The following is a 27450-nucleotide window of genomic DNA, read 5'->3' as shown; positions in this document are numbered from 1 at the left end:
CAGCTGTGTTTCATTCCCTTTGCAAAGTGTTGTTTAAAAAAAAAAAAATGAAACTCATGGACCAAGTACAAGCTCCCTCTAATCGTCATCTGTCACCTGGAGTCCCGAGAACAAGCCAAGTTCACACGGTAAGAGGCAAGGGAAGGTGCTAAGGTTCTTGCCATTTTCAGCTGCTGAATTACCCAATTCGGGACTAGCCCTTCAGAGACTTATCAAGCAGCCCAACCTAGAGATTGTATACATCTGTTGCTTTCATTTATTTTTCCTTTGGTGCTAGAGACTGAGCCTCTAGTTTTCTTTATACTATGTGTATACTCATGGTATATGTCTGTGCACATTTGCAGACCAAAAAAAAGGTTCATGCTCAGTGCCTTCCTCTGCCACACTACAGTTTTGAGCTTAGATCTCACTGTGTAGCCATAGCTGGCTTGGAATTACATAGACTAGGTTGGCATCAAACTCAGAGAGACCCACTTATCCTGTCTTCCAAGTCCTGGAATTAAAGGTTTGAGCCACCACATCCAGGGTTTTATATAGTTTCTCTGAACCCAGAGTTCGCCAGCTAGACTAACTTGCCTGCAAGCTCCAGGGTCTAGCTGTAACCCTCAGCAGCACTAGGGCTATGGTGTGCATCAGCATGCCTGGCAGCTCTGACGTGCTAGCATCCTAATACAGGAATGGGACAGAGGTTCTCCGCAAGAGCACCAAGTGCTCTTACCTGCTAAGCCGGCTTTACAGCCTACAAATTAGTTTTTCCTGGTAAAAAAACGAAGACACATGAGGAAATCCAACATTTATTGAGTACATATTTAGTAACAGCAATACAGTTTCTCAAGAAACACCTGAGCTGAACCCTCCAGATCAGAACATGGCATCTTCCAATACTGGTAAGCTAGACCCCAAGTCTATACTTTTTTATATTCTCCGTTAGGAATTCTCAAGATACACAGGTGACTTATAGATATTCACATTATTATAAAACCAAAATATTTTAAGGTAAAAGCAGTTTCGAGGCAGTAATGTCTACACGGCATGGTTCCTCAGGATGCCTTCCCAAAGCTTCACACAACTGTGCTCAATACAGTAGCAGAACCAAGGAAAATGCTCGGCAGAAGTGAAGGCTTGCAGCCTGCTCCAGGTTCTCATCTCCATCTCACAGACCTTCTGATACAGAGCTCATCAAATTCCTCCGGTCCAGCTCTCACACATCGATGGTGATTCATGTAATAAAGGCATGTTCTGATCAATTCTCAACAGGCACAGTCTAGAACAACGCCACAAGCTATGGATTATTTTATAACATTTCAGTGTTCCCTGAAGAGATTTTATACAAAAGCTGAAAATGGCTATTATAGGTTTTTTTTTTTAAGTCTACTTGGAACAGGTCAAATAGAAGTATCCCTACCGAACTACCACAGTGAAACAATTTACTTTTTGAATGGCATATAGGTTGTCAGGATCTCTGAATGAACTTTGAGAAGGAGTGGTTATGGTGTGCCGTATGTATGAAGAAGCTCTAATAGTCTGACTGCATATGTAATTTACACAGGTCAAAGGTCCCAATCAGTTCTCAAGTTTGATAGTAAAATATCTGGTGTTCACAGTATTATTGAGTAAATTCCCTACAAAGCTACTAACTGTTTGAAACATACATTTATAGAACAGTCTAAAATCCCAGGAGATACTTGTAATTATTAGCCAGGATGAGGTGACAAGTTTTTAAAAGTAAACCTGACACTGGTATCTAATCAATAGTAGATTGCCCAGGCCAATATGCTATTACACACTATCTCATTATTCTCTAAGTACTACATATTTGATTAATACATACACACTTTTAGAGGCTTTTCTGGTTTTTTTGGGGGGTTTTTGTTTTTTATTTGTTTTTATTTTGCTTTTTGAGACAAGATCTCAGCAAAGGCCATACTGGCCTTCCATGTACCTCAGTTTCCCAAGTATTGCGTAACAGGTCATGTGCTACCACCAGTTTTGATCTTTATAACAGCTTTTAGACATCTGTCTTAAATCTATATAACTCAGGGCTGGTTTTTTTTTTCAATCTTTTATCTTCAATGAATTAAAAAATTAACAAACATTAGAAAAAGTTAGGCAGGCTTTAGAAGAAAGAAGGGCTGCTTTGGCAACATAGAAAAAGATGACTACTGCAAAACCAGTCACCTTGGTCTACCTCCAATGACTACTAAAATGCAGTAAGGCAATTATTACTTTAAGACACTTGAAATTATACTTAATGGGTAACTGGCCCCACAGCTGACATATTGCACACTCTATTTTTCTTCTCTATTCCAAAAAACCAAAAACATTTTTGAAAAGGCAGCTCAACCGTCTTTCTAAGAAGACTCTCAAAGAGGGTAATGGCGCTTGTGCTACTTGTTATAAGCAACTGAAAAGAACAATGAGTATCTTTTAATTGTTTTAGGACATGTGTGTGTGTTGCCTGTGTGTATGTGTGTGCACCATATGTGTGTCTGGTGTCCAGAGGTTAGAAGAGGGTGTTGGATCCCTTGGAGTTGGAGTTACAGGTAGTTGAGGACCACCACATGGGTGCTGGGACCATGTGCTCATAAGCACTGAGCCAACTCTCTGTCCTGACAATGAATATTCTTTAAAGTTTTGCTTTTACTGTCTCTACCATCTCCTGTCCTCCTGAGTCTACTGACAACAGTTCAGTTCAAAGTATCCCCATAAGGAATGTGTAGATGTACCCACTGTCCCAGCCACCATTCCAGGTAACGCCACAGGCTAAGGATTATTTGATATTTCAGTACTCCCTGAGGAGATGCTTATATAAAAGTTGGAAATAGCTATTATACTTACAAACAAACAAATAAACAAACAAATGGCCTCTCATTAGCAGTGCTAGGGAAAACCAACAGGAGAGATTCAGACAGTACAAAGCAGTTCCCTTCACAGACTTCCCTGGAGAAGCTAAAGGACATTAAAGTGGAAAGTATGTGTGTTTCCACAGGGAAAGAAAAGAAAAGGACAACTACCACTAAATGACCAGTGAACAAGGTGAACAAGAATTCTACATGCTTGGTATCAATAACTCAAACAAGGCTGGGTCTGCTGTCCCCAGCCATGGGCTGCAGGCAGTGTAAGGCAAGCGCTGACCTAGGCAGGGGACCCCATATTTCCGCAGTTTCCTCCACATGCACCTGTCTCCCCACTATCCTTCCATCTTTCCTCAGCCTTCTGCCGTTCTCTTAACCCTCTAACTTTCCCTCTTTCTTGACTATTCATTTGCACCATCCTTTTCTTCTCTACTTTCTCTTTCTTAAAATCTGTTCCTTCCACATACCATCAACAAATCTACACTGGAGAAGGCAAAAAGCTCCCCGCCTCAGGAGGCAGCTCGTGCCACAGGAGGCAGCCCGTGGCACAACCGGACTCCATCAACACTGCTCTGGCTGAGGAGCTACCTGCACTACTCCAGTCACCCCTTCCCAGCCTCACCTCTCTGGCACTGCAGTCAGCACACCTCCAAGCCTGCGGAAAAGGGAATCTAGGCCAGGCCCCATCTGTTCTGGTCATTACACTGATATCTGACATACGGCAGATGAGAGTCACAAGGAAGCAGTGTCCAAGACAAGCATGGCGTAGGTCATGAGCTCGTCTTCAGAAACGAAAACTGCATTTTCTTAAAGCAGATTTTCTAGAGGTTTTCCAAATTCTTTTCATCCACATGAAGTTTGGTGCATTTTAAGATCCTTTCTCTAAACAACCTCAACCAATCACAGTGTATTCAGCTGCTGAGAAATAGCATCTGAAGGAACTTAGGCATACGAATCCCTCTCTTGTCAATAACCCCAACTGCTTCCTCTATCCAAAAATGGCACTTATACTTTAGCAATTGTGCCGATAGCTGTGACATCCTAACTTCAACCTTAAAGACAGCATAGTAATTTCCAGTGCTTCCTAAACTAGCTGATTTGAAAACCTTCTGAGGAATTCATTCAAAGCAGAATCATCGTGTCCCAGGCGTATTTAAGACAAACAGGGAAATAGGTTTAAGGACTGGTGATGAGATGGACCCAGAGGCAGCTGCTGCTGTTGCTAGGGACGATGTAGCTGCTGTAGTTACTTGTAAGTACCAAAGCATTCACTGCAGGGACACAGAACGGTACCTGAGACTTTAGAATAAAAGAGTAAATGAAGTAAGTGTGACAAGATCGTGACCAGTGACAGACATGACCAGCCACTACATGAGGCTCTTACTCCCTTCTCATCTTCTATTATTTTCTGTACTGCTGGGCCTTGAGCACACGAAGCAAGCACCCTTAACACTGAGGTATAGCCCGCTCTACTTTGATGTAATTTTTAATCTCTTCATTTAACAAATGTCTTAGAGACTCCTTCCTAGATGCAGTATATGTAGGACGTCTGGCTTCGGCAAGCTCCTTCATACTATCAGCCTAAGGGTAAGGACACGGTTCCAGCTCATGTTTCCACCTAACAGGCTAAACTTGAACACATCACAGGATCTTACTTTACTGCGGCATTCTACCAAGGCCTCACGGCTGCTGCTCCCTCAACCTAGCTGAGTCCTGAGCTAGTTAACAATTCCTCTCCTGGGCACAGATACTTCTGATGGCATTCTAAACCTTCTCTCGGTCTGACTCTGGCTGAACTACAGACTTGAACAACTGTACCGATCGCTTCTTTTGAATACTCTTACAAAGGATGCAGGATCTTCACAACTGATACTGTCCCTTCACAACGTCCCTTTCTCCATGTAAGCAATAAAAATCCAAGAGAAGAAGAAGACAACCCAGGACTCAGGAGCACCTGGTAGGAAGAACCATGTGCCCAGCATGGCACATGCTACCCCCTCAGAATATATTAGGTGTCAAGGCAAGATGAGCAAGGAACAATGTTTCTCATCTTCCAGATTTTAAAAAGGCAGCTGTCTTCAATGGTGTTCAAAGTAAGAAATGCACACTTACCCAAATCAAAACAACTTTTTCTACAGCTAGATATAAAAATCTTCTTCTTCCAAACCATCCACCACATCGTCTAATCTAAAGTAAGGCTCTACAGGTGCCTCTTCAAAAGGATCCTGGAAATGCACTTTGAGGTAGAAGGAAAGTCTGAATGGACCACTGTTAATCTCACAGGCTTAAGTGTTTGGTCCATTGTGTTTTCCACTGTCCTGTTAGTGTTGCGATTAGGTTCTTACTTTATTCTCAGCATAATATATTTTGCTTCCAGAATGCTCAGTAAAGCTGAAATTTTTCACTTAAAGTGATTTTTAAAATGTCTCCAAATATCTTAGAGCTTAGGTTTGGCAAGACAGTTTAATACATAAAAAATGAACACACTTCATTTGTCAACACAAAGTCAACACACACACTCACATACACACACTCACACACACACACTCACATACACACACTCACACAGAAGCATGTGCACACACACACGCACACGCACACACTCACACACACAATGCCTTTAAGTTTTCACTATTTTCTCCTCTCTCATACAGCTAATTTTTAAATGTGCAGCTTCCTTAAAACCTACAACTAATCTTCAACGTGATTGTCAGCAAGCATCGTGAGCAGAGATGAAATGTACGTGGTACGGATTGTCAACGGTTACATTGGTTACATCACATTTTTAAGAAACAGAACTTTTCTGCTCCTGTAAACTTTTCTCACACTTTAAAGTGAGGTTAGTGCTGACATAAATTATTGCTACACTCACAGCTTGAATGTCTCCACTATGTTCGAGGTACATTTTCTCCATCCATCCTCCCAGTCCTGACTGACTTGATTAAGAGCCAACCCAGCTCACAGCCCACACTGTCCAATGCTTTCGTTGACGCTGGAATGACACCAAGTAATGTTACAAAATATCAGAGATCAAACTGTCTTCTTACTGGAGCACAAGAGTTTAACTTATTCTTCATGACATGAATATACTGTTCTTTAATTCTTCCGAAGAGGATTATTCTGGAGACGGAGATGCCTCCTGAATCCTTTTCCAATACTATCCCTTCACATCTCCTGAGGCGGTGCTGTCTCATCGATTTCCACGAAGAATCACCTTTCCTTTGGTGGAGTGTCATAACGGTTTCTTATGCTTTTTCTCAACTGCTTGATAAATATTTTGTAAGTTTTTCCACAGTATGTGTGAACTGTCTTCTGTAATTCCAGTTCTAAAGGTTTTAGTAAGGAACGGACGGAATCATCCTCAAGAGAACACTAGAGAAGAATGGAACAGGCAACAATACATACAAAAGTTTAATTATTTTCCAAATAAGTTCTTCAGTCAGTTAAATATAAACAACTTCCATTTGCTATTTCCCATGGAGTACACTCACCCAGTGTTGTTAGTGAATTAAACGTGACTGTTAGAGAGGGGGTGAGAGCAAATCTCTGAAGACAGGGGTTCTTCGGAAAGAAGCAATGCAAGAGCCTCCCAAGCCAAGGGAAGAACACATTCAAGAGCAGAAAAGATGCAGAGAAATGCTGGAGGGAGGTGGTGCACACCTTTAATCCCAACACTCAGGAGGCAGAAGCAGGAGGATCTCTGTGATTACAAGGTCAGTCTGGTCCACATAGAGAGTTTCAGGACAGCCAGAAAGCTACACAGAGAAACCCTGTCTCAAACAAACAAGCAAACAAGCAAGCAAAAGGATGCAGAGAAAGTAGCATAAAATGGCTAAATCTTATTACAGGTATCTGGGACGAACCAGTAAAAGCCAGACTCACTTACAGAAAGGGGAAGGCCACCTTCCCATTCAGTCCGTTCCACTCCACCCCCTGAACCCACGCAGCCGCAGTGACACTGCTGATGCTCACCTAGACATGAACCCCACAGCCGAGCAGGAAGAATGAAGTGATTCACTTCACAAAGAAACTCAGAGACAGTACAGTTTGGCTATGTGCCTCCGGAAGCCCCCTATGTTAGACTGGACCCTAGACCATTCACAGTGATACTGGGAGGAGGTGGTATATTTAGGAGGAGGATCTAGGAGAGGAAGGTAAATCACTGGTAACGTTCCTTGGAGGGGAAATGGAACAGTAACTACTCCTGTTCCTTCTCTTGCTTCCTCTGCCATCTGCTCTCATTGTGATGGAATGTTTCACCACAGGCAATGGGACCAGGTAACTATGGATTAAAACTTCTGAAACTGAGCAGAAGATCAAATCTCCCTACACATAACTGACAAACTCAAGTGTTTCTTAATATACTGGGAAGTTTGTTGCCATTCTGCACAACAGGATCCAAGGATAGACACGTATGAGAACTGCTGAGTACTGCAGACTCTTCTCAGGGCTCTTACAGTACAAGACTGTCTAGGAAGTAAGCCAGAAAACGTCAGTTAAATGCTGATGGTATATTTTTGGCCTCCTTCTATCTATAGTGTAAAACATAGAAATCTGAGATAAAACGAACAGAGATTGTCCCTGAGGGTCACAGCACACCTAGGGGAAGAAAACAAAGCTTCAATCAAGGTGAGAGTGAACTGGAAGCCGCCTCCCTGCTGGCCGGCTTCAGTGTGGCTGGAAGATGCTATGCAGACTGGTGGGAAGAAGTCAGCGGGAGCAATTACCAGACTCGTGAATGGTTCCAGTGCTGAGGAGAAGTGCTGCTGAATGCTCACCACTAAATGAGCTGCCTCACACAGGGAGGGTGTGGGGATGTCAGGAAATGGATCTCTGTGAACACTGTCCTCCAGCCACGACAGGGCTGCCCCACCAAGTCTCAGTGGCTCTGATTATCTACATGAGACCAGGCAAGACTGGGCAGAGCACCAGTGTCATGGAGGGATGGATTTAAGAGGTGGCACCCCGCCTTAAGGAGGTAAGAGGCAATTAATGGGGCCTAGATGTGGAAGTTCTCCTTTCTACAGCTCTACATTTTCTTCAGGAGTGTGCCCACTGGCAAACTGAAAGGAAGGAAGGAGGGAGAGAGGGTAGAATGGTGGGAGAGAGGGAGGGAGGGAGGGAAGGAGGGAGGGAAAGGACCTGAAAGTAGAGGACGACCTGGGTAGAGGAAGGGATGAGAAGGGTGACATGAGAGGTGAGTACAGTAAAGTGCATGTGTGGGAATGTCCTCAACCTGTCATGATACATAATATATACCTTATTATATATGTCCTATATTACATATGTTCTATATCTGCTAACAAAACACTATGTACAACAGGTGAGCTAACAAGTGACCTGGGCTGAGAAAAGCATGACCAAGACACCATCTTCCAGTAAGTCATGTAAACAGGAGAAAAAGAAACCAAAGCTCCACCCTCAGACAGTGCAGTGAATCTGAAAGGGAAGGTGGCCTGTGCTCCTAGCTACATCAGAAACGCCTTCAGCATCAACGCAACTTGAAGGAAATATAATCACGGAGGGTAAGTACCCCAAAGTCTACAGTGGTTCTATGTGGGTCCCAGATGTGAACTATGGGCACAGCATCACAGCTCTAAGAGGGAACTACACAACTGTAGGCTAGCAGGGAGCTTTGATGTGTCCTAATCAAAGAGCTTAGAAACAGAAAGGAGGCAGAAACACCTGAGTTTAATACTGGTGTAACGGTTAATAAATACCATTAGCCTTAATGAAAAAATAACTGCAGTTCTTAGGTATCAAGAATATATATAATATATATATAATTCAGGTTCTTTACACTATATTTACAAACTCCTCATGATATTTTAAGTGAAAACTTTGGGGAGTAAAGCTTACATTTCTTAGTGCTTCATACATAGCTCTGAATGCTGGCTGCTTGTCGTCATGGTAAACACCTCTGTTTCCATGAAGAATAAAGACTCCTTCCTCTTCTGCTTCTCGGCAGTTGCTTCCATATATACAGTGATCTGGTCGGTAATTCCATTGACACGGAAAAACAAAAAGGCTTTCTACAATGAAGAAAAGCCCAACAACAGGAAAGTAATAAAGCACACAATGACTCTACAGAATCAACACTTGTAAATGTTATCACTTAAAAACTATAGATGGTATTTAGATTTCTCCCAACCAAATCAATATTCAAATCTTACTAGAAACATAGACAACCATTAATATAAGCAAAACGTGAACCAATGTGTCTCCTATGGTACAAAGGACTGAACTGAGGACACTATATCCGCTCAGCAAGTACTCTACCACTGGGCTAGCCCACCATTGTTTACTGCTTTCTGATTTTTAATCTATGATTGGTTTTACAAATGTAAAGAATTAAAGGAATTTAGATGATTACCTGGATTATGAAAAAACATGATATTTAACAGATCTTGATCACCCCATGTGATGTTTAGTTTGTATTTTTTAAGCAATGGCATAAGTATGTCTCCCCACTGTAGCCGCACGGTTGTCATATCGTTCTGTTGATAAAAGCATTGGAAAGTTTTAGCATTCACAGTCCAGGGGCAGCATGACAACTCCCCATTCTTCCCTAAGAACCATTACAAAGCCCAAAGAGAATGGAAAACCCCTTAGTTACAAACCCATGTGTCCTGTATAACCCTGCATGTGAGGAGGCTGCTGGTCTAGAAGGGAAGGCCGCACTGATGCTAAGACAGGGATAACGCTAATGAAGCAGACAGAAAACTGACACAGAGCGGCATGGCAGCTCACCTACATCTTCCTGTTAAGGTAAGAACTATGAAAAATGGTTTCTTGTTTTGTTTCTGAGACAAGGTTTTACCAGTAGTCTAGGGCTATCCTCAAACTCATCATCTTCCTGTGTCTGTCTCTGGGAAGCAAGATTACAAACTGTACCACCACAGTCATCTTTGAAAGTCCGTGGCTTGGTAAGGCTGGATTGCTTCAGATGTCACTGCAGATGTCCCTGGCGCCCTATCAGGGTAAGCAGAGATTTGTCCACACCATCCCAGGAAAAATCACTGAGCAACCAACCTTTCACTGAGACTCCTGTAATGTATTACTCTCAGATTGTGGGGGGCTACAGCACCATCAGTACATAAAATTCATCAATTTTTTTTGTTCTTTATTTCCACCCTCTACAAACTTACTCCTGTCAAGCTTCTTGCTTTTCTTTTTTCCTTTTTATACACAGTCTTAAGTAACCCAGGCTGGCTTCCAACTCATGGCCTAGGAGCGCTTGCTTCTCTCTGCCTCCCAAACACTGGGGAAGCATACTGTTTATTAGCATTAAAACTTTAATTGCATGTGTTTATTAATTTCCAATAATTTTCTTTAAATTTCTAAAATAACAGTGGTCTTGACAGGGAAAAAGAAAAAAAAAATCACATGCCAGACATTGTTCTGAGCGCTTCTTACCAGTTCATCCCCAACTCTAACACAAACATGACTCCATTTTAAGGACACGGTCTGCGTCATAAAATATGTGAGTATCTGTGTATCTGTGTGTGTGTGTGCGCATGCGCGCGCGCACATACATAAAAGTGTATATACATACACAAGAATGAGAATCTTAATTCTGCTCCTCAGTATCAATGTAAAAAGCGATGTGCGGGCCTGTAACTACAATGCTGGGCAGGCGCAGGGAACAGGAAGATCACTTAGCTGGCCAGCCAGCCACGTTAACTAGTTCAGTGAGGGATCCTGACTCGGGGGAGAAGGTGGAAAGTGAGAGGGGAGCACGACACCTGCTGTCCTAACGCTGCTGTCTAAGCTAGAAGCCTTCCTCTTTCTCAGAGCAGCTGTGACTACCTGCGTCAGCCCAACAGCATCAGCCTCAGAGAAGCAGAAGCAGAGCGGTCATGAGCACCTTAGCTGAGACTTCCTCTGCTAGCCCCTCCCCTCTGACCCATTTACATGTAGTTCTGTCTTGACTGCACCCAACCTTGTGGAAGGGTAACTGAGGGCAGGATCCCACACGGAGCTAAGAGGAAGCTGTCATCTAGACTGGAAGGAGACTTTCTGGTGCTACAACTATTATTAGGAGCCATCCACTCTCTGGTAAAACAAACCCTCTACGCCTATGCTCTATAAGCAAGCCAAGTTCTGGTTCCCCAAGTTGGACTAGTGGCACCACTATTCTACAGCTTTCTATGGCTTTGTCATCAAAGTAGACATCTGTCTCCACAGAGAAAGTCCCCAAAACAACAAGAGATAAAGCTTGTACCCATCAGGTAGAAAAAAAACTAATCAAAACATCTTCCACATATGGCACAGTATAGAATACATACAAGAAAAGAACTCAGATCTTAATTTAATGTACTTTTTGTTTTTCTAATAAATAAGAAATGTTAAGTAAACTTTCATAATTTTCTAAGAAATAGGAAAGGTCTTAGTGTGACTGTGCATACCTGGAATCCCAGCACTTGGGAAGATGCGGCAGGAAGAGTGATGGGAGTCTGAAGCCACCCCTGAGGCACATACGGCCATAAAGAGAGCTCAACGAAAGAGGGCTGGAGCTGGGGCAGCCATTAAAGGTAAGGTTCACAACCAGGACCAAAGAACGGGGAGGTGGCTTGGTGAGTGGCATGCTTGCCACACAGTGCAGATCCCAGCCTTTAGGTCCCCAGGAGGCAGGTAAAAGCCAGGCAGGTATGGCAGCCTCTTGGAGGCAGAGGACCCCTGGAGTGAGCTAGCTGAGCCATAACTGGTTAAGTCTCTCACTTCATCATGAGACACTACCTCAATAAAGAGTGACTAAAGAAGAAACTCAACATCAACTTTAGGTCTCTGCATATATGTGCACACATACATGCACACATACAACATGTGTATACCACACACATGCATACACATGCAAAAAAAAGCAATGATTCAACATGTGTATACCACACACATGCATACACATGCAAAAAAAAAAAAAGCAATGATTCAACATTGCAGACAGAAAGTACGAGTGTGTATCAACAGTTTAAACAACAAAGTATCCTGCTTATCAAGCAGTAAGAGATACAAAGAACTAAATGGAGCTTTCACTGTATTAATTTTTTAATGCTACTACAATGTAGCAGACTGGAACTGCACAATCATAACTGCAGGAACAGGGTGTCAGCCATGAAAATAAGTAACCATGGCCTTTGCTATAAACAGGTTCTCTGTAGGTGTTCATGTAATAACCATGAGGACACACTCATGGATCTATAAGGAACCATCTGGAAAGTGACTGGGAGCTAAACGGCTAAAGACCTAAAATGTAGAATCTGTGCCCAAAGTTATTGAACAGGGAAACCACGGCAATGTTTGCTACAGAGACAGAAAAACTATGAAGAAAAATACACATGAGGAAATGTATTTTAAAAATCAGTAAATGGGGCTGGCGAGATGGCTCAGTGGTTAAGAGCACTGACTGCACTTCCAGAGGTCACGAGTTCAAATCCCAGCAACCACATGGTGGCTAACAACCATCTGCAATGATATCTGATGCCCTCTTGTGGGGTGTCTGAAGACAGCTACAGTGTACTTACATATAATAAATAAATAAAAAAAAAAATTAAAAAAAAAAAAAAAAAAAAAAAAAAAAATCAGTAAATGTTATAGAGCCGTCTCAGCAAGCTCCTGTGGAACAATGCTGAAGACGCCATGTCTCCATCTGGCTTAAAACCAGAAAGAAGAAAGGAAAAGCGGGAGGCAGGAACTTCTCAGGAAGCTGAGAATGAACTTCAAGAGCAGTAATGAATTTCAGCTATACTGTCAAGTTTTAAAATCAGTGTTATTTCCTCTTTCTTTTGCAATACTAAATCCATAATTCTATCAAGTTCAAATGCAGTCAGTAAGAAGTCAAACCATTTTCAGCAGATAATCTTACAGCACCATCTTCTGGCATGACATCACCCAACAGTCTAGCAAGCAGAAGAGCAGCCATGTGGATAGGCTGCTTTCACATAAGAAAGCTTTATGGCTCATGAAATGTAACTGCCCAGAATGTAAGAGCAAATGAAACAAAGTGTCCATTGTTCAGCAGGAGCTGATGCCAAGTGTGGTGGCTACTCCTGGTGTCAACTTGACTTCACCTGGAATTAACTGACACCCAAGCAAGTAACACCTGTGAGGGGGGTTTCTTAATTAAGCCACTTGAAGTGGGAAGACTCACTCAGTTTATATTTGGTCACAGCTTCTGCTGGCAGCCTATATAAAGGACATGGAAGGAAGCTCTTTGCCCTTTGCCTGCTCACCCTCATTCCTGATGGCAAGTCCATCCTTCACAAGCATTACAGCCTGCCTCTTGAGGATTCCACCGTGAAGACCAGCTGACACATCTTCCGGGTGGACTAAAAACTACTGGATTCTTAGACTTTCTGTTGGTAGATAGCCACTGTTGAACTATCAGAAGCACATCCTATAAGTCACTGTAATAATTCCTGTATGTATATAATGTGTACATATGTTCCACATATATTATATATATGTTTAATGAAACAATTCATTCTATTCATTGTGTTCCTCTAGAGAACCCTGTAGTACATTAATGATGGAAAGGCTGACATACAGTAGTGACAACAGCAAGCAACACTCTGCCCATACTGAAGACAACACCAGCACAGACAGGGAGGTGTACAGCTTTCACCGCAGCCCTCAGGAGGCAGAGGCAGGCAGCTCTCTGCCTGGTGTACATAGAAGTTCAGAATAGCCAGGAGCTTTAACAAACAAACAAACAAACAAACAAACACAAACCAACCACAGGGAAAAAAGAAAACATTCTACATGACACGAAGATACGAAGATTTAAACCAATATATAGAAGGGACAAATGACAACATAAATTCTCATCTCCCAGAACTCACTGAAAAATATTTGAAAAAAAAAAATACAATTACGGGCTGGAGAGATGGCTCAGTGGTTAAGAGCACTGACTGCACTTTCAGAGGTTCTGAGTTCAAATCCCAGCAACCACATGGTGGCTCACAGCCATCTGTAATGAGATCTGATGCCCTCTTCTGGTGTGTCTGAAGACAGCTACAGTGTATTCATATATAATAAATAAATCTTTAAAAAAAAAAAAATACAATTACAAAATACAGATAGACTCTTAATTCCCCTGAGTTTAATTATTCCTACTAGAAATAAAGACATACGTATTCAAGGGAAAGCCTGTGTTTTTTTTTTCTAGAAGTTCATGTTTTCGTTTAACATCACCTAATATTTATTTTAAAAAATTTGACTACTAATTGTCACGCTGTATACTGGACTTTGTAGTGTTGTTTGTTTGCTTAGTTAAATTGTGTATTGTGTATGTGCTGTGTTGTGTGTGCTGTGTTCATGCAGTTACCTGTGGAGGCCAAGGTGGGGGAACTAGAGGTACCAGGCAGTTGTGAGCCACCAAATGTGAGTGTTGGGAACCAAACTCAGGTCTTCTGCAAGGCTATCAGCAACTGTTTAAGCCTTTAAGCCCTCTTAGAAAGGCCTAAAGCATAGGCCTATTACATCACCCTCCCAGTGTACAGATAAAGAAAACCCTAAGATTGTCAAAATTCACCCCACTCACTCAACTCCTAAGGAGACAAAGTTAGAGCCAGATTGACAGGCTGCAGAATCCATATTGATAACCCAAAATCTGCCCCAATGTCACTTGAGATTCACATTCTCTATGCTATAAAATGACAGCTTCCTGCACCGACAGTCTAGAGATGATGGTGGCTACTTGGTACTTTACTTCACTGTGAGAAATACCATCTGATGCAACCTACTTGAATTGACCACTACAGAACACTATGAACACACTTTTTTCCAATTATCCTAAATAGAAAAATTAGAAATAATTTAGTGTATGGGGGGCGGGGAGGGCAGTGAGATAATATCTCACTGTGTAGCTCTGGCTGGCAAAGAGATTCTGCTCTGCTTCCTGAGCAAGGGGATTAAAGATGTATACCACACATCTCAGTCATACACATATGCACACAGGACATATTTATTTTTCTTTTGTTTTGCTTACAAGTAAGTGTATTTAACCTGATCCCTGGTGCTCTTAGTGACTGAGCCATTGCTCCAGCCCCATATCTATGTGTGTTTTAAAGAACTGCTTCATTTTTAATTATGTGTGTGTGTGTTTGTGCCTGCAGAAGCCTGAAGAGGACTCAGATCCCCTAAAGTGGGAGAACAGGTGGCAGTGAGCTGCCTAATGTGGACACCAAGAACATATCACTGTCCACAGTCAAAGTTCTTAACCACTGAACAGCTGTCCAGCCCCTAGTGAAATTTAGGTTTTAAGAAAATCCAACATGGTCAGGAGAAAGGAAAGCTCAGTAAAGCGCCGGCGCTGTGCACTACCCACCTTGAAGTACTTTCTCCTCATCCGGGTCATGTTCATCAGCATCACTCCAGAGTTCACGCCTGTCCTCCCATAGTACGGGTGCCGGGCAAAGCGGTTATACCATCCGATTCTGGGCTCCTCGTGCTCTGGCGCCATCGCAGCGATTTGTGTGGAATTAAACTTCTTTAGTAATGACCAAATATCATCGACAGGTCGTAAGAAAAGAATATCAGTGTCGACATACAGGAGTGAGTCAACTTCTTTCAGTATTAACTATGAGGAGAGATTCGAATACTTGGTTACAAATATAGTTCATAAAAGGAGGGTAACAGAACTCACACCTAAGTGATATGCCAACTTAAAATCTTTTAAGGTAATTTTTCTGAAATTTGTCATTTTGAAAATTTCATAGATACTTTGCTATTTGTTTCATCAATCTTTAAAAATGCTAGAAAAACAAACCCTAATAAAAACCGCAACACTTCCAGTGAGAATTTATCACAGGTCAGAAGAAAACTGTCTCCTTGTTGAACACTACACTAACTTCTGGTGGGCTCACCCGTGGAGCCTTAACACGGAGGTGGGTACAGGCAGACATAAGCAACAGACATGAAGTTCTCTCAGACCCATCCTCCACTCGGTACTGCAGTGCCCACTACTAAGTGCAAGACAGACTGGAGCCCAGGCTAGCCAGTCTGCACTCCTATTTCTACACACACCATCACAAAATCAAAACTGCACACTCAGAAAGAACAAGGGCAGAGCAAGACTTTTATTTGAAAACTAAGGTTGACTCTGTTATACTTTTTAAATCTTCAGAGCGCCTTCCACAGTGAGTTTTCAAAGATAGGTTTTCGTTTTTCCTTACAAACTTTTAAAATAAGACACCCGCAAATTTAAATTTGTTGTTTGTCCTGGTATATCTATACAGCTCAATGGTTAGGTTTTAAAGTAGCCAGAGTGTCCAGCCTTTCGACATCTGAAACATGACATCATCCACAAAGTTCACACACTGGAGGACCAGGCAATCAAATTACCAAGTAAAAGACTTAGTCCCATAGTTCTCCACAGGCTTCCAACATTGTGAGGGCTGCAGCCACAGCTGTTGCCTGTGTGCTGCAGGCTGACTGTGCTGAAGCATCTTAGTTAGCACAGTGAGAACAAGACTTGACGCTCTTCCTGCTACTCTGCCAATTTTACCATTCCTGGAACAAAGCTGAGCCGCTGGCTCACTGAGCAGTGACGCTGAAACCCCATTCCTCTCCCAGGCTGCTACAGGACTGTTTAGGAGCAGATATGGAAAATACCTGATGGTGACTGAGCCTGAATGCTGAAGGCCCCTAACTCAGAGACCAGTAAAAGGGGGGGTGAGCGAGGCTGTGCCTCCCCACCAACAGAAAAGGGGTGAAAATTGTTTTCAGGTGTCACTGTTTTTTTCCTTTTGTTTTTTTAAGAGTCTTGTGAAGAGTCCTGGGAGGCCCTGTATGATGGCTAATCTCAGTTGTCATCACATCTGGAATCAACTAAACCACAAGGAGCTGGGCACACTTGTATGTGTGTGTGTGGGGGGGGAGGGTTCGTCACTGGATCACCTGAGGCTGAAAGACCTTAAATCTAAGCTACATCTTCTGATGGGAGCCTACCTAAAAGGATATAAAATGACGCTTTTGTTTTTCGCCTGCTTGTGTTTACTGTTGCTCACAAGTCCATCTATATGGCTGCTGCTGAGGCATTACTTTACTGGAATAAAAACTATTTCTTTGGGATTCCAATGCAAACTGAAGACCAGCTGAGACATCCAGCCTTCTTAACTGAACAACTACTGGCTTCTTGGCCTTTCTGTAAGGAGACAGCCATTGGTGGACTAGCCAGATCCTAGGTTGGCTGTAAGCCACGCTAATACCTTTTTAACATACAGACTCATTCTATCAGTTCTGTTCCTCTAGAGAATTCAGACTAATACACCTGGTTTTTTAATAGATAGCCCAGGTTGGACTTGAACTTCCTGGATTCTTCCTTTCTCAGCCTCCCAAGGAGGACCTGATCACAGAACTATTAAAATTACACCTAGCCTAAGATTTGTTTTTTGATCAATATTCTGCTTCTATACCATAACACACCATAGATTAGCATTCTTAGACCATGAAGACACTGTTTATAGCTTCATGCTTAAAATCAGGCCTGGTGGTATGGGTCCTATAACTGCAATTATTCAGGAAGCTGATGTAAAAGGATACTGAATTCAAGGCCAGCTAGGGCAGGCACTTTTGGGAAACTGTCTCAAAAGTCACAAGGCTGCAAAGGATGCAAGTGTAGCTCACTGAAAATGGCTTGTTCCCCAGCACTACTAACTAAATAAATACATAAATCCTGGTTTGATTTTATTCTTCATAGTATCCAAATCTTTTAAGCATATATATAAAAAATGTTCCAAGTTCAACACCAACATACACAATCAAATAGAGACTGTATCTTCCCAGGGTTCCTTGGGAATAGACAGTATGGGTACAAGGCTCATTAGTGCTTTCTTTTATGTCAAAGGACAGGAAACTCAGCAAGAATTTATCATTAGAGGAGAAAAGTATCAATTTACTTAAACTTGTTAAAAAGATAAAGTAGGGGCTGGAGAGATGGCTCAGTGGTTAAGAGCACTGGCTGTTCTTCCAGAGGTCCTGAGTTCAATTCCCAGCAACCACATGGTGGCTCACAACCATCTGTAATGCGGTCTGATATAATAAATAAATAAATAAATCTTTAAAAAGCATCCTTTATAAAGATAAAGTAACAGTAAAGCATAAGGACAACTGAAAGCTTTAAGTATGTTAGTGCTTAAAATTCCATGTAGGACGTTAGCCCGCCAGCATGTAAATGACCCAGTAAATTCACTTCAAAACATCAGCAATTAAACTTACTAAGTACAAGCAGCAGAGAAACACCTTCATGCTTTCCTTTCATCGAGCACTGCTGTTAGTAACATATCTGTGTAACTGCCTGTTCAATGCCATCCCCTCGTCAGCCAACCAGCTCCATGGAGACATGAACCCTGCATCTTTCCAATGTACTGCTCTGTAACCAGCACTTTAGCTGACTGAGAAAAAAGACCCATGCCACATATTAAATAGCTGTGGCACTACAATAATTCAATGTAAGACTCATACTAAGCCTGGCATCATGCCTTCAATCCCAGGACTCAGAGGCAAGGTCAAGTGGATCTCTAAGTTCAAGACTAGCCAGGTCAACATACTGTGCTCCAGATCAACCAGGACTACGAAATGAGACCTTGCCTAAAAAAGTAATAAGGTTCATATTAAAAGCTTACAAAGTCCTCATGGGTGTGTGTGTCTTAGCACCAGAAAGGAAATTTGAGGAAGATCCTAGGATCCAAATTTTTTAAGCATAGCCTCCAAGATCACTGTGAAGCCAACTTGACCAGCAGACTCATAATGTGAAAGCTGACCTTGTAGCCCAGCACACAGGAGGCTGAGGCAGGATCACCTCAAGTTTGAGGCCAGCCTAAGGTACAGGAGACCCTACCCATCTGAAAACAAACAGACAACTCAAACACCAGGGCTGGAGATGGCGCAATGGTTGAGAGAGCTTCCTGCTCTCCCAGAAGACCCGTCATCCAGCTCCTATGCACCCACATCTGGCAACTCACAGCACGCCAGCTCCAGGGGACCCCATGTCCTCTCTCAGCTCCACAGAGAGGATCGATGTCCTCTCTGACCTCCACAGGCTCCCACACGTACATGCACTCAAATACATGTGTTCACACAATTAAAAATAATGAATGTGAAAGAAATACTAAAATAACAAAAGTAATCACAACTTAAATACAACTGATGTGCTTGGGTGTGGAAGGCTCTATTCTGAGTTTACTCAGTGCTTTGACCCTCTTAGGCGGCAACTGAAGACTCTTCCCTAGAACTCATGTATCTTCCAGGAACTTACGCTTTTGTTTTGTCTGATATGTTTGTTTTTGAGACAAGGTCTCTCTGTTATGAAACTCTGGCTGTTCTGTATCTCTCTATGTAGACCAGGCTGGCCTTAAACCCCCAAAGATCCTGCTTGCCTCTGTGCCCCACCACACCTAGCAGAACTTATGCTTCTACCTTGAGCATTTGCACTGCCATAAGCAAATATATTTTTAAATTGAATATATCATAAGAATTTTTAATGCCAGGACTTAGAAAAATAACTGGATTTTAAATTTGAAGTCAAATCAACTCAAACTTGTGGTACCTTTAGATTGGGGTTTGTTACCCAAAATCATCACCAAAGAGCTCTAGTAAGCAAATGGCTCCTGTTTGCTCTCCCCTGCCCTACAGCTGTATAGCGGATTCAGGTATCACTTAGGGAAGGGAAGGTGACTTTGACAGACACGCCATCAGGGATGCAGCAGTCTGACTTCCCTGGCTGTGCGTGCAGCAAAAGGCCTGCAGACCCTTGCTACTGAGATCGGAGCACTCTTCTTCTTTCCCTTGGTTAAGGCAGTTCACGTTTCTCAGTGTTGAGGATAAGCCCCACTACTGCGCTAATCCAAAGCCCCAGACTTCTCAATCTTTATTATCTTTATTATCACTTGGACTTGTTCTATGGAAATTTTTTTCTCATGTTTGACATGTGTCTGTTTACTTAATGAGGCTTATATGGAATTATTCAGAAACTCTTCTGTGGTGGTTTAAATAGGAGTAGCCCCCATAGGCTAGTAGATTTGAATGCTTGGTCACCAGGGAGTGGGACTATTAGGAGGTGTGTCTTTGTTGGAATAGGTGTGTCAATGGGGGTAGCTTTAGGGTCTCCAATGCTCAAGGCAAACCCAGTGGCTTTTTCTTCCTGCTGCCTGTGGATCTAGATACAGAATTCTCATCTACCTCTCCTGTACCATGACTGCCTGTGTGCCACCATGCTTCCCACCATGATGCTAATGCACTAAGTCTCTAAACCTGTAAGTCAGCCCCAATGAAATGTTTACCACTGTAAGAACTGCTGTGCTGATGGTCTCTTTACAGCAACAGAAATCATGACTAACACATGTTCTGTGTAAAATTAAGTTTCAGATTTAAACAAGAGAATGAAAGGAAACCCTGGGAAGGAAATGGACTCACTGGCAAGAACAGCCTCTGGGAAGCACAGGGCTTAAAGAGCTTCTTCCATTCCACGGCGCTGTCGCTTGGGAAGGTGATGGGGTACAGGCTATAGTTAAATCTCTGTAGAAAGGACCACCTGTTGAGCTAAGAGCGTAAAAAGGAATTAACATTAAAACTAAAGTCAATTTAATTTGTTTTACTTTCAACCTTCTCTGTAACATCATAAACCAATAGCTACAAAACAAAAATGCTAAAACTTAAAACCACATTTATGTTATACAGTTAGAAGATTATTTTCAATTACTTCATCTTTATTTCAAATCAAAGAATCATAATGATACATTACAAACACTTCCATCAAGATCTAAGGCACAGTGGATTTTTTTTCATTCAATGTTCAGGCCACTGAGATTGATCAGTCCATAAATGACTGGTAAGAATGAGAAGATGAGTTCAGATCCCTAGCACAGTGCTCGGTAGGAAATAGAGGGGAACAACTATGCTCACTCAGTTGTCAGCCCATCCAAAAACAGTGAGTTCCAGGCTAACCAAGAAATCTTATCTCAAAAACAAAAGCAAAAACAAAAACAAAAACAAAAGACTGAGCACATACAGGTGCTTCTTGCTAAGCCCAACAGCCCAAATTTGATCTCCCTTAATTTCACCTGTATGAATTTCCTCAATTCTAAACAAATTAAAATCAGGAAAATTAACTTATTACCACAGTATATATGATAAAATGTTTATATTAATATCATATTAGTACAGCACCAGTTGAGTCCGCTTATATAAAGTTTAAATGTATACTGGTATTCCTAATACACTATTCTTATAAATACATATCCAGTGCCAATTTTTAAAAACCATTAAGGACCCAATTTAAAAGAAAATCTACAATGAATACTACTCTTTCGTGTTCCAAACTCACTTCAGTGCCTTGGTGCAGACTCAGTTAAACATAATCTATCACTGTTGCTTCCCAAAGGGCTTATGCTACTACAGCTGTATAAGTTGAGGAATGGACCCTCCAGAGGCAAGCCTCAACCTGAGCTCCTGCCTCAGCCTGTGATGAGCACTTGCCAACAGGGCTAGCTTTAGAATTTCTGGCTCAAATTACCCAGAGCACACAGAAATGACCAGGGGAGGTGGGGCACAGGTGACAGCAGGCTAACTGAGTGTCTCCTCAGTTACAGCTGTGGCCAGCTACTCCTCAAAGCATGGGCATCTTCCTATACACTTAAGAATGCTGTTGGTGTGACACCCTGCTCAGTGCCCCTGTCAACTTACAAATCACTTAAAAATCTTTGTAATACTAACTTCAAAATGAAATCTTTGACATTTTTCATTTAATGTTGGAATATTTTGCAATTTGGTCCATCAAATATCTGATATTCTTACATCAAAATCAAAGACAAATATTTCACTTAAAAATACAGTAGAGAGCTGGGCCTGGAACTCAGTCCTATGTAATCCCAGCACCCAGGAAACCAAGGCAGGAGGATCAACGGGAGGTCTAGGCTAGCTTGGGTAACACAGTTGAGATCCTGTCTCAAAACAACAACAAAACACAAACAAAAATAAATTATACTTTAAGAAACAACCTAGATTAAGAGAAAAAGAATGGGGAAACTGGGAAAGGGGCTAACATTTGAAATGTAAATAAAGAAAACATCCAATAAAAATATAAAAAGAGAAAAGGATAATAAAGTCTGCATAAAAACAGAGATGACTCAAAGGGTTACTTTATAGTGTAAGTAACCCTTTTATACCTCTCAGAATTGAGGCTCTTAGTCAAAAACTAAGACTACAAATGGTATTTTTCCTTCAATATGGAAGTGAACTTGGAAAGCAAAGACTCTTTATTATAGGTAGTTAAATCAAATACAGAAGTCCCTAGCAGCTTAGACACTAGACATAGCAGAGATGGAAGGGGAGAGATGGGATGGGGGGACTCACGTAACAGGCATCACCTCCCCACCCCAGAGCACAGAGTCATCTTCCTTTGCATGCCAGGCTGTCCCCTCTGATGTGGACCCCTAGTTCCTGTATGGGCAGTTGTTGCCCTAAGTGAACAGTATCATCTACTCTGGCAGCTGCTAGGACCCAATGCCTAAGCTCATATTAAAAGTGGAAGACTGCCACCCTAGGATGCAAGATGCCCTGAAGGAAAGAAGCATGTCCTTCTGCAGTCTTTCTTCTCCTCATATTGGATACAATATGGTTGTAATGGCTGGAGCTTGAACGGCTGCCTCTAACCATGAATCCAATCATGAAAACAGCCTGCACAACAAAACAGAGGAAGACCCAGGATGCGGCATTCTCAATCCAAACACCCTGGACAGAGGAAGTAAATAAACTCTTCACTGTTGGCAGGATGGAGGTGGCCTGCTCCTGTTTACAAACTAGTCTTCCTGTACACTGTACCTGACTCCTAGAAAGCACGCTCTAAGAGAGAAGGTTGCCGAGGACAGTTCTAGCCGAGCAGACTCATAGCCGGTCAGCTCTGCGGTGTTCACTGAGTGCCAAGTACTTACTCTGTCTTTAAAGCTATCGTGCAGTTGGTCTTCAGCGAAAATGTGGACGTGCAGTGGCTGGATGCTGAAGATCAGAGCTGACTTCAACATGGTCACAGTTTCTTCCAGTCTCTCACCACAGGCAACCACAGCAAGGTGCATCTCCTCATTGGGCCTTGGTTTCAGATTATACCTAGCAACAAAGAGAAGCATTACCAACAGCTCAGCATGTACTTACTACTAAGTGGCATTTTACTGTGTTTAAAATAGAAGTTTACAACTTCTTAGAAGTATCAAGCTACAAAATATCACACTGCTAGCTCAACTGCCCGACCATGCATGTGTCCACTCTGTCGTTTGCCTCAGCCAGCATTCCTCCAGGCAATCCTCTGAGAATATAACTCCACTCATCACTGCACTGTGTCAAGACAGAAAGCCTGCCATTCAGATACCCGAAATCTGCAGTTTTTTTTTTTGTTTTGTTTTTTTTGTTTTTGTTTTTGTTTTTCGAGACAGGGTTTCTCTGTATAGCCCGGGCTGTCCTGGAACTCACTCTGTAGACCAGGCTGGCCTCGAACTCAGAAATCCGCCTGCCTCTGCCTCCCGAGTGCTGGGATTAAAGGCGTGCGCCACCACCGCCCGGCTGCGCCACCACCGCCCGGCCTGCAGTTTTTTAATTAAAACTTCTAATTCCATTTAAACCCCTCCACATGCCTTCTTCAACCCAAAATCAGACCACTATAAAGTAGTTATCTACAATTTCATCCACAAATATTTCAGTATTTCATCTTATCTTAAGCCATATCAATTTCAAGAAATTTGTTCATGTAACTTTGTTCACTGGTACCCATTCATCTGCACTCACCAAACACTCACCCAGATGTGTAAGCATTTCTGAAAGGACCTGACACATCAATGTCTTTTGGAAAGGAAGGGTCTCTTCAGTCCCCTTCCCTGCAGAGCCAGGAACTCTTGTGTAACAGAGCAGTGGATTCAGGCTGGGGCCTCCCTTCCTCTGGTGTGGGCTCCACACAGTGCCCTAGTAAAGGCACTGGGCAGAAGTGGTGCCTTCTCCCCACTGCACCTTTAATACCTTGTCCTCATATCTGCTAAGTCCTTCACTTCCTAACAAGGAAACCACAGGGGTACCACTTATGCTGTGACAAGGAAACATGAATTTAGTTCAACTCAGAACAGTGGAAGCCATGGTCAGAGAAGGCAATCGAGGCACGTAATTCTACAGAATTTCTGCATCGTCTTCCTGTTAACTACTGCTCATGGTGGTTTTAAAACAGTCTTCACTAAAAGAACAGCTTAAGGTTGGGAAGCTGCTGTGGCGGGACACACCTGTGGCTCTTGCCGAGGACCGGTGGATGCTGGAGCTGGCAACCTCCAGTCCGTGCCCTCTCAAGTCCTTACGAGGAGAAGCTTAAGTCACCAACCAAGATAAGATTTAACTTATTTTAGTATTGTTTGACAGGTCATCCACGGTTTCTGCTTTCCTACATGCTGTCCACTGTCACTGTCCACAAGGTGGCTCACAGCCATCTGTAACTCCAATGTCCAGATCTGACTTCCTGTTCTGACTTCTGCAGGCACCAGACCACACATCTGGTGCACAGACATATATGCAGGAAAAACACTCAAACACATAAAATAAGTCTAAATAAAAAAAAAAATTAAAACATCACAGCAGCAAAGGTGCTGTAGGCCTATAGTTTCAGCACTTGGAAGGCAGAGGAAAGAGGATCCAGTCTGGGCTCCAAAACAAGACTGTCTCAGGAAAAACAAACTCATAATTTGCAAATCTCCAATATGTTCAGTTGCCTAACTGGTCCGCACATAGAGTACATCCCAAAGGCAGCAGTCAGGAGCAGCTATTAACTAACCAAAACAGTCACATGATGCTCTGAACAGAACTCTGCAAAAAATGTTAAGAAACACTATACACCTTAGGAGAAAAGAAAAAATGTTCCTCAAGGAAAGAAAAAGAAGTCTGCCTAAAGCAGACGGAGCAGTCATGCCTGCATCCCTGGACTCGGGAGGTGGAAGCAGACGGAGCAGGAAGCCAGGGTCACTCTGAGCTAGATAGCAAGTTTGAGATCTGTGATCTACGATCCACAAGATCCTGTCTCAGAGACAACAACAAAGCAAAAATACCAACAGTCACTCACTCCTCATGCGTGTTACTAAGGACGGCTGAGCTGTGGGTGTCATACTGTCTGGCCACATCGTGCAGACTCCAGCATGCAAACTGACAAGACGGAGCACGCACTGAAGTCTCTATCCCTCAGCACCAAGAACAGAAACAAGTGCAGAGGGATTAAAAGAAATCCGCGGTAAGCGTCTACATTGCAGGAACTGATAGCTAAGGTTTTCTAAGCATTCACAGGGAAGCAGCCATTCTGGCCCAAATGAATGGTAGGATCTTCATCATGCTCTTAAAATGTGCTTTATCTTAATTCAAATCCCTGCAGAGATAAATGCTATCCAAAAGAGAATTTTAAAATAAAATCTATTTTCCATATATAAGAAGAAATCTGTAGATTGACACCAGCGGGATCTTATAATCCAGTAAAGCCTAAGGTAAGCGGGAGACACAGAACTGGCTGCCTGTGGGTACAAGGACACCTCCTAGCATGGTGGGAAGTGAGGGCTAGGTACACAGTCCTGAGGCCCAGCAGGATCCCGCAGACCACTCACAGACAGGCAGCAGCCTGGTCATCCAGAAAGCGGCCCTGGACTACAAGGTGTTAAATTTTGCTATAGACAACAGGAATCCAGCTCCCTTGGCAGGTTTCCTGCCCAGCCATCCCTCAAGCACTTCTAGGAAGCACCCCAACCAACATTTAAACTTACTGTGATCTAAGCTACTGACTGGAAATAGTAATGGTTTAGTGTGATTGTCAACTTGACATAATGTACAATGAACAGGGACGGAGGTCTCAAGGAGGAAAAACTGTCTAGGTTAGGCTGGCCTGTGGGACACTTCCTTAACTGTGTTTATTGATCTGAGAAGAAGACTCACCCTATATATGGGTAATTCAGAGTCCCGGGCTCAGTAACAAAGCGAGCTCACGCCCAGCACTAGAACACATGCATCACTCACTGCCCTCTGTTCCTGAGTGTAGGCGTAACAGCTTTAGGTCACCCTGACTTCCCACAAGGATGGCATGTAACCTGGAATTTAGAAGTCAGATCAAGCCTTGCTCCTCTCCATTGTTTGTGTAGGGGTATTTTATCATAGTGACAGAAAATGACACTAAGACAGGGAGCCTCTCAAAGCGTGAGGCATGCCCCTCGCTTAGGCAGCTCCTTCCCATGCCTAACTCAGTGCAGAAGCCCCTCTACGGGGCTAAGCAGTGCAAGCAGCCACGTCTTTTCTTACCAAGCAGTGTCTGGGGGGCATATGTAAATTCTCACTTCCAGTGACCTCCAGTACCCAGGGAGAGGAACCTGAGGCACACATAGAAAAGGGAGAACCGGGATACACCTCAGTCATAAAGCTCATGCCCAGCTTGCTCTGGGTTCAGTTTCCAATGCCACCAACAAAACCCAAAGCTATGACACTAATGAATATTGTAAGTGAGTTAAAAACATGAGCACGTTTAAGTAAAGGAAAACTCTTCAAAATCTACAACCAACAAATATAGCATGAGAGAATCATCACAATCAATACTCTTGTCAAAAAATAAAATAAAGGAAAAGAATGTATTTCCCACATATTCCAAAGTGGACACAGAGACAGTTACAGAGCAGACATAAAGTCCATGACTATGTGATAAAACTTAATGAACAATATTAAGCTTATGAGACTGACACATGTGACCTACTGCATTAATGAGGCACTTCAACGTTAAGCGTATGGTAGATACCAGCTGACTCCTAGTGACAGCATGAGCAAAAGCGTAAAGTAACACCAGCTACTCATGAGGACTCAGACAAATCCAAACTAACGGTAATTCTGCAACTCAAAATAAATATCACATCACAAATGGTGAGGGCCAGCAGAATGGCTCAGTGGGTAAAAATGCTTGAAGGCCAACCTGACAATCTGAGGTCCATCCCTGGAACCCACAGTGGAAAGGGAGAACCTTAACCTTCTACTGTGGAAGCGGAGAGCCTGTTTCAAAGAAGGTAGGAGGTGAGAAACAACATCTGAGATCACCTCTGACCTCTACATCACAACAGATCCACCTGCATGCAGAATCACAGAACACACATCACACACACGAACACATGCACAAGAAAAGAGAAACAACCTTTAAGGTATTTTTCAGAACGATGACACATACTGCAAACTGGCTTACATTTTTGTTTGCACATGGTATAAACAGATACAATACTACAAGCGGAAAGTGTACAAGAGGAGAATGACTTAAACTCTCTTATTTACGAGGCTGATAAGGCAGTGGTGGCACATGCCTTTAATCCCAGCACTCAGGAGGCAGAGGCAAGCAGACCAGACTGGTCCTCAGAGTTCATTCCAGGACATCCAGGGCTACAAAGAAAAAAAACCCTGTCTCATAAATACAAACAAGCAAAAAGAGCCTAATGTAGTGATATACACCTATTTCAGCTACATGAAAGGCTGAGACATGAAGATTCCTTACACACACACACACACACACACACACACAGAGAGAGAGAGAGAGAGAGAGAGAGAGAGAGAGAGAGAGAGAGAGAGA

General features: G+C 42.7%; 1 protein-coding gene across 2 annotated transcripts in view; it reads right to left on the bottom strand.

The window, feature by feature from the left end:
• Positions 1-5454: 5454 nt before the first annotated feature.
• Positions 5455-27450, bottom strand: part of Gxylt1 (glucoside xylosyltransferase 1) — a 33726-nt gene continuing 11730 nt past the window's right edge. For both annotated transcript variants that reach the window (XM_028752175.1, XM_028752176.1), the window contains 6 exons: positions 22784-22955; positions 20268-20393; positions 15181-15432; positions 9229-9352; positions 8715-8887; positions 5455-6227 (listed from right to left, as the gene is read on the bottom strand). In XM_028752175.1, coding sequence (XP_028608008.1) covers positions 6066-6227; positions 8715-8887; positions 9229-9352; positions 15181-15432; positions 20268-20393; positions 22784-22955 — 1009 coding nt within the window. In that variant the 3' untranslated portion in view covers positions 5455-6065. The remainder of the gene's footprint in view (positions 6228-8714; positions 8888-9228; positions 9353-15180; positions 15433-20267; positions 20394-22783; positions 22956-27450) is intronic.

This window comes from Grammomys surdaster, unplaced genomic scaffold (assembly GCF_004785775.1).
Source record: "Grammomys surdaster isolate TR1022 unplaced genomic scaffold, NIH_TR_1.0 125878, whole genome shotgun sequence".
NCBI lineage: Eukaryota > Metazoa > Chordata > Mammalia > Rodentia > Muridae > Grammomys > Grammomys surdaster.
The sequence above is the reverse complement of the archived record's forward strand: the minus strand, read 5'-3'. Positions and strand labels throughout refer to the sequence as shown.